Genomic DNA, 8,463 nt, shown 5'->3' with positions numbered 1-8,463 from the left:
TTTGCAGAACTGATTTCTGCTTCATAAAGTTCAAGTTCAAAGTTTGGCATATGTTGAAAGAAAAAAAAAAATATTTATGTCAAATAACTGTTATGCTATAACAATCAGCTTTCTTTCCACATTAAACACAAACAGACCCCAAATCACTTTTCTGCTGTTATCCAACTCTTTGAAATCCCCCCCAAACTCAGCCCCAAATCATAATGTTGCTCTTGAGGGGAGAAAGTTTCTAGACTTCCAAATGTCACCTGATAAATTTCGGTGGGCAAACTATTACAATGCTCTCCCCACCCCCCTATGAAGTATGAAGACCGCCCACCACAGGCATCCAACTCGAGACCCCATATAGATTTAAAAAGCGAGACGGATTCCGTGTGTATGACAGTCACTGAGTGCAAAGCATCGGGAGAACATCTGTCCGTCTGTAGTCCGTCTGTCTCCAAAGCGCGTCTCCACTTTTTCTGAGGATGCTACAGTTACCGCAGCTCCGCCAGGGCGTCATCGCGCTTCTCATATGGTTCGCGCACTTGATGGAACAGCAGAAAGTACAAGGTAAAGTGACATTTATTCTTCAAGTGCAGTCTGAAAGTCTGAATGAGGGAGATTATGCAGTGTTAAAGCCGTTCATGCATTGGTTTGGACTTGAACAGCTTGAACGCGCAGTTGCGCGCTGGAGCGTGCGTAAAAACTAAGAAAAATGATCTGAACTTGTTTTCAAGATACCTATACGAATTTATAATAGATATTCATTGGAAAGCCACTTCCTACTTACATCTTAAAATGATTCAAATTTTCAGACGTTAGGTTAAAACTTTGTGCAATAGGAAGTGGTATTTTAATCATTTATGATGTTTATAATGGAATTATGTCTAAACGATTGAGCATGTTGCCGTGCAATGCACAAAAACGCTTGCACAACCACAATATAGTGTTTCTTAAGAGTCTGAGTGGATTCAGATGGCAGAAAGACTCTTTGAACATTTGGAATTTAAACCCGGGTTCGTTTTAAAATACCATTAAAATTATTTTCAAATGTTTGTTTGAACTTTTACCTGCATCCAGAAAAATCTGCGGTTATTTTATTGTCACAATGTAACTTGCCACTAAAATGTAGGCTAACCAGATATTCAATACAGAGGGGACCAAAGATAAGAATTTAACATCTAAGTTAAAAAAAAATCATGCAACATGTCCCCCTTAATGTCTGAGGTAGTTATGGCCCTGCTTGGCACTAATTGGTTTCAATTAGCTACATTCAATTACATGACGGGTATGAGTGATAAATGAGCAAAATAGTGTTCAGCACGTAACAGAGTGACTCTTTCCAGCTGGCAACTGCTGGCTTCAGCAGGGCAAAAACGGGAGATGCCAGGTTCTGTACATGTCTGGGATGAGTCGGGAAGACTGTTGTAGGAGTGGGCGTCTGGGCACAGCATGGACCGAGGAGGATGTACCCAATAACACACTCTTCCGGTGGCTGATCTTCAATGGCGGTGCACCGAACTGCATACCTTGTAAAGGTACCACATAAGATTGAATGTTTTAAATTTAAATGTTAGCTTTCAGACAGGAAATGTTAGGAATGTATGAGTATCCCTGCTGGAAAAATAACAGCTAAAACCAGCCTAAGCTGGTTGGCGGGTCTTAGCTGGATTAAGATGGAAGTAGCTGGTTTTAGCAGGTCTCCCAGCCTGACCAGCTAAGGACGTGGCCAAAACCCCTCTAGCTTAGGCTGGTTTTAGCTGATCTTTTTTTTTTCAGCAGGGATGGTATATATAATATGAAAAGTGTTATCATTTGTCAGTTCAGAACTGGTATGTTAATTAATCATGACCTTCTTTATTGATTCCACAGAGACTTGTGATAATGTGGACTGTGGTCCTGGAAAGCGGTGCAAAATGAACAAGCGGAATAAGCCCCGCTGCGTATGTGCCCCAGACTGCTCCAATGTCACCTTTAAAGGGCCTGTGTGCGGCTCCGATGGGAAAACGTACCGGAACGAGTGTGCCCTCCTTAGGGCCAAGTGCAAGAGACATCCTGACCTGACTGCACAGTACCAGGGAAAATGCAAAAGTACGGTCACTCTTGAAACCCAAAATTACTTGCTTAATTGCTCACAAATACATTCTTCCAAAGAAAAAAAAATGTCTTTGCAATCCTAAATATTTAAAAATAATAGCCTGCTTTGAAACAACTTTTTCTTCTAGTGACATCACGTAGGCCGTGCAATCTATTGGATAATTTAGGAACTGCTTTAACAAACTTTTATTTTAATTTACACTTGGTTATGTAACACACATTTTTCATGTTCCACTCAATTCCCAGTGGATATGGAAAATCAGGTCCCGACCTAATTTTTTATTGCTCAATACCCTGTTTAATCTGCTCCACCTCTGAAACAACTTTTTGTTCTGGTGACATCATGCAGGACACGCAGGCTAATTGGATCATGTAGGAATCGTTGCATTTTAAATTGCATTCTGTTATGTAACATCCACTTTTTATAATCCAATCTTTAACCCAAATCTGCATTAAAAGGAGCTGGATGGTAACTTGATAGTAGCTGAAGAAACATACATAACTTCATGTCTCCTTAAAGGGATAGTTCACTTACAAAGGAAATTTCTGTCATTAATTACTCCTAATGTCGTTCCAAACCCGCAAGACCTTTGTTCATCTTCAGAACACAAATGAAGACATTTTTGATTAAATCCTAGAGTTTTCTGACCCTGCATAGACAGCAATGCTACTGACACGTTCAAGGCCCAGAAAGGTAGAAAGGACATAAAAAATAGTCCATGTAACATCAGTGGTTCAACCATGATGTTATGAAGCTATGAGAATACAACAAAAACATTGACTTTATTCAACAATTTCTTCTCGTCTGTGTCAAGTTTTTAATGCCCGTTCAGGAGAGTACCACCAAATGGTTAAATAAATTTTTGTTTTCTTCGTGCACTAAAAGTATTCTCGTAGTTGAACCACTGATGTCACATGGACGATTTTATCGATGTTTCTGGGCCTTGAATGTGCTAGTTGCATTTCTGTCTGTGCCGGATCAGAAAGCTCTCAGATTTCATCAAAAATATCTTAATTTGTGTTCTGAAGATGAATAAAGGTCTTACGGGTTTGGAACGACATGAGGGTGAGTAATTAATGACAGAATATACCAAAAAATATATAGAGAAAAATGCAGTGACAAAATATAAAGCAAGTTTCAAATCAGTGTCATGTAACCAGGTGTAAAAGGTTGTTAACCACAGAAGCTGCCAGCATTGATGGATGATTATTTTCCTACAGAGTCATGTTATGACGTGCGCTGTCCTGGAAGCTCAACATGTGTCCTGGACCAGACCAACAACGCCTATTGCGTGACCTGCAACCGGTTTTGCCCTGAGGTGACCTCCCCGGATCAGTACCTGTGCGGGAACGACGGGATCGTGTACGCCAGCGCCTGCCACATCCGAAGGGCAACGTGCATCATGGGACGGTCAATTGGAGTGGCCTACGAGGGGAAATGCATAGGTGAGAATAAGACAAAATCTTGTGCTTGCACAATCCCCTCTTAGACATGTGGTTCTCATTACTCTGTTTTCTGTTGCAATAACACATTCATGTTTCACATGGGTAGCTTTGACTGTTGCTGCTTTTCTGCGTTATTTAATACCTCCTCAAACCACACCGAGTGAATAAGACTAAAATTAACAGCCGAGAGTGGCTTGAAAAGTGGTTTTACAAAAAATGAAATCATACCAGTTCTCAGTTTCTTTGTCTGCGCCGTGTCGTCCTTAGACGCCAGGTCTTGCGAAGACATCAACTGCCGGGAGGAACGAAAGTGTCTGTGGGACAAGCGGACGGGACGGGGACGATGCGTGGTATGCGAGGACACCTGTCCCGAGAGTCGTCCGGGCGACAGCGTCTGCGCCAGCGACAACGCTACCTACCCGAGCGAGTGCGCCATGAGGCAGGCTGCCTGCTCTTTGGGTCTTGTCCTGGAAGTCAAACACTCGGGATCCTGCAACTGTAAGTAGAGGATGCTAAACCTGGCCGCACCCATGTCCCGCATTCCCTACCCCTGCCGAAAACCCCCCTCTTTCTTGACCCTCCCATTGCCCCCACAAGGAACAAACAAGGACTGTCGGAGAGAAAGCGAGTGTGTTTTTGCCCTTGTGTCGGCTTCCTCTCGCAAAGACTTAACTCAGTGGCGATGAGACGTTAGAAATGTCCGGGACAATGTCCCCTTGCTCATCTATTGATGAGGCGTTAAGCCAAAATCTTTGAGGTCAAGCCTGAAAGGATTTCCGTTTGGGATGCGAGACAGTTTTGAACATGCTGCTCCTCCGATTTGGTTACACTGTCTGCGCATCAGAGACAGAAACGTGACTGTCGGTGTCTTGTGCAAAGTACATAGGGACGTAAACTCACTTAGCGTGCTCTGTTTGTGAAACATCTTGTTGTTTCTGCCTACGGCAGGCTGACCGGCTCTGTGATGATAATCATGATACAGATGTTATGGACAAAGAAAAGCAAACCTGGTGCCCGGTCAGAAATTCACCAGGGAATATAAAATACGGGGACAGAAAGTTTTTTAAATGTGTATTTTAATATATAGATATATTTCTGACACATATTTTAATTGCAACGGTCAGTATGCTGTGCTTTTATATGCCCAGAGAGACAAATGTGACCCTGGACCACAAAACCAGTCATAAGGGTCAGTTGTAGATAGATGTTCAGATGAATAAATAAGCTTTCCACTGATGTATGGTTTGTTAGGATAGGACAATATTTGGCCGAAAGTCAACTATTTGAAAATCTGGGTGTGCAAAAAAAAATCTAAATATTGAGAAAATCGCCTTTAAAGTTGTCCAGATGAAGTTCTTAGCAATGCATATTAAGTTTTGATCTATTTACGGTAGAAAATTTAAAAGATCTTCATGGAACATGATCTTTACTTAATATCCTAATGATTTTTGGCATAATTTTGACCCATACAATATATTTTTGGCTATTGCTACAAATATACCCATGCTACTTAAGACTAGTTTTGTGGTCTAGGGTCACAAATATCGTCTGCGGACGTTCATTTCTGACCCCAGCTAACATCTCTAACACCTTTGTCTATCGTCTATGTGTAATAAAAGGGAAACGCCATTTTTTCACTATCGGTTTGTTATGTCCATTTTGCGCAATGTGAAAACCTATTTTTCTAATAATTTTCTGTTTTTCTTAACAAAAACCTTATTCCTCTAAAAGATGAGGACGTTTCTTCATGTTTCCCAGAGAATATCACTTCTTTCGTTTTGACCGTATAATGGTTAAAATGTGGGACATAACAAATCTCATGTGGGAAAAATGTGACTTTGTGTTTAGTAGGAACATGTTTAGATGCTTCAGTGATCAGTTAGAACATCTGTTAATGCCTTAAAGTAGAACCATCCTTCACCAGCCCCAGTCTGTGTGTGGTATTGACAAATCATCCTCCAAAAAGCGATATTTGTGTTTATAAGAAGGGATTACGTAGTGTCTCTTACACTTATTTTATACAAAGTACAAGAAATCGTCTCCGCTAATAAAAGACAGAGGTAAGGGCGCGTTCCGCAGAGCAACTCAATCCCACCCTCTCCTTCCTCTCTGAGCTGTGATCCCACAACCTTGTGTGAATTGCAAAGCATCGATTAGAGATGCTTTGGGAGAAAGATGCAGTAGGACTCTGTGCCTGAATGCCGTTGTGTTTTACACTAATGCGACAGCTGCTATATTCCTCCGTAGCGCTCTCCGAAGAGACGGATGAAGAGGAGGACGATGAAGATTACACGGATTATAGCCATGTATCTCTGTTACTGACTGGATAAACCACCGTCGACAGCAGGACTCCATTTAAGCACAGAGTCGTGTTCATATTGTACATACGTGTACTCTTATTTATTTTCCACAGGCACGTGGAAGATGCTTATTGATCTAGATGTTTATTTATACATTTTTTTTGTCTTTATTTATACATTTATAGTCTGAATAAATGATCTCCTTCGTCTTTGCTTTGTCGTCTTTAAAAGAATATTATTTATTATAACGTGCAATGTTACTCTCTGTAAGATAAATGTGTTTTGAAAAGTGGTCATATTGTGAAACAAAGCTTAAAGTTTTTGTCATCTCCCCAAATGAAATCTGCAGTAAAACATGCATGTGTTTTATTTATTTGCAATCTAATGTTCACTAATATCAATAGCTGTTCAAAAACAGCTTTGTCAGTAAAAACTATGTCTGATTTGTTTTCAGTTTGACACCAAAAAAATGGTTTGATTATACAGAAATCATGTTGATTTTAAGTCAAAATATACCTTTTTGCTAACATTTTTCTGTTTTTGTGTGGGTGCTCAGAGGAATCTAGTTTATCATATATTGTATAAAATTAACAATATCAAATTTAGCATTGTTTTCTTGCCATATATTGTTTGTCTTTTTATTTTAGAGATCAAGCTATAGTTTTGTATTTGTATGTAAATGTTTCATGTGTATAAAGTTAATGATGCCATTTGTAAAGATGCAATATAAAAAGTAAAAACTGAACCAAATACGTCTCCTAGTTCAGTCACTGTGGTCGGATTTAAAAAAGTACAGCAGCGAAACTAATCTCTGGAAAAAGTATTATTCCCAAGCCTTCATAGAAATGTAAATCTTGCCATTTTAAATCTGTAATTCAATGATGGGATTCTGAAAAACCTTTAAGAACTTAATTGGCCCTGACCCTGAATCCTTAAAGTGGGAATTTGTTATTCCTTGCTAGTCGCAAGCAGATTGAACACACACACGCACGCACACACACAAGCCAATCCAAGTTTTGCAGAAGCCACCGGAACTGTCTGAGCTGCAGTGAGGAAACTAATTTGCCAGGAAGTCGCACAGACGGCTAATTGGAAAGGAGAGCGACACCACCTCTTTGCCTTGCAAGGCTTCATTAGATGCTTATCGTTAATTCAAACCCACAGAGATGTTTTTCAGACAGTCTGGGAACTCATTTTTCTTCATCTGATTTTGTGCACAGACGCCTTTAAATATCAAATTAACAGGTTTTATGACAACAGCTCGTCTAGACTCTAAGTTAAGCTCTTCACAAACTCACAATCCAGTGTTTAACTTACTTTTGGCTGAAGTATGGACCTAGGCTTTGTTCACTAAAGTGAGGTGCGTCAGTGCTGGCAGGGATGATCTGTGTCTCCTCTCGCCGGGCAGCTGAATCAGCAGTGGGCACGGGCTGTTTTGTCCTGAGGGAATAAGGGCGCCCGGGCCTCGCCGATACCTGCTGGGCAGCATCTGTGATGGCTCAGAAACAGGGAAGAGTAATCATATCTGAAATGACTGCAACGAGGAAGATTGTAATCAAGAGTGAACACTGTGTCACTGTCTCTGGCTTGTTTTGGAAAAAATAGCAGGCAGCCACTATAACGACGTTAAGAAACAGCTGACATTACACGGGAGAGGAGAGAATTTTTCCCATAGTCATGCTGAGGGAGTTAAAATCCCTTGACGTTTCTAAAGTCTGCTTTTATATTTGAATACTTTTGCGGCATAGATAATGATTGTTTTCAGAATGTTAAAAGAATCCCAGCTAACAAAAAAACGATTTGCTAAAATTCTCATTATGTTATGAAACTTATTTCTGAATGTTCTCTGAATGTTCAAAACATCCTTTTCTCTTTGGTTATGTAAACATTAACGACAACATTAAGGAAACATTATTGTTCTCTAAACCGTCTTTGTTAAACGTCCAGTTCAAATGTTTCAGACCAACGTTCCATAAACAATGTACAAATAATGGGTTTTTTTTTTCGTTATAAGAACGTTATTAAAGACCGGATAATTTTGAAAACAAACAGTCTATCAAACATTCTAAACATTCTAACTTAGAAATAAACATTCTATCAACATTACTGCAAGAATGTTTGTTCAGAACTTTGAGAGAACTTCGCCAGAATGTTAGCGATTGCTCAATGTTCTGAGAACGATCCCTGTTAGTTGGAATAGCCACTTAAAAATGTAAATTCTGTTATTATTGATCTTAATGTGGTTCCAAAGTGCTATGAAAATCTTCAGCAGCAGTTCAGAGTGATCACAGGCAGTCAAGCTCCAAAAATCAAAATCATTTAAAACGCCCATACAATGTTCGCCATGTTTCGAGTGTTCTGGACTATTTTTATATTTATAGTGCTTTCTAGTACTATTAGGAGCGTGACACGCATGGTCTCAACGAACTGTTCTTATAAGGCATAAATTATTCTTTAAAACAGCTAAATTTATAGTGTTCCACGGAAATGAAGCATTTCCTTTCTTTCCTTTTTGAAACGTGTGTTTCATGCATCGCGGCGGCGATGTGAATCAGACTGGAGCTGCTGAATTTTAAGCAAAAGATGGCATATTTTAGCCGAGCTGTAAATGTGTTTGTATGATAAAATAATGTGCAGA

At 39.9% G+C, this 8,463-nt stretch overlaps 1 protein-coding gene across 1 annotated transcript; it reads left to right on the top strand.

Annotated features, from left to right (window-relative positions):
• Nucleotides 1-289: 289 nt before the first annotated feature.
• fstb (follistatin b) lies at nucleotides 290-6,564 on the top strand. Its single transcript, XM_051121715.1, has 6 exons — nucleotides 290-552; nucleotides 1,329-1,520; nucleotides 1,855-2,073; nucleotides 3,301-3,525; nucleotides 3,793-4,023; nucleotides 5,773-6,564. The coding sequence occupies exons 1-6, from the start codon at nucleotides 468-470 to the stop codon at nucleotides 5,853-5,855; spliced, it is 1,035 nt and encodes a 344-aa protein (XP_050977672.1). The 5' UTR covers nucleotides 290-467; the 3' UTR covers nucleotides 5,856-6,564.
• Nucleotides 6,565-8,463: the final 1,899 nt, after the last annotated feature.

This window comes from Labeo rohita, chromosome 10, assembly GCF_022985175.1.
Source record: "Labeo rohita strain BAU-BD-2019 chromosome 10, IGBB_LRoh.1.0, whole genome shotgun sequence".
Classification (NCBI taxonomy): domain Eukaryota; kingdom Metazoa; phylum Chordata; class Actinopteri; order Cypriniformes; family Cyprinidae; genus Labeo; species Labeo rohita.
Note: the sequence above shows the minus strand (reverse complement) of the source record. Positions and strands in the feature narration are given on the sequence as shown.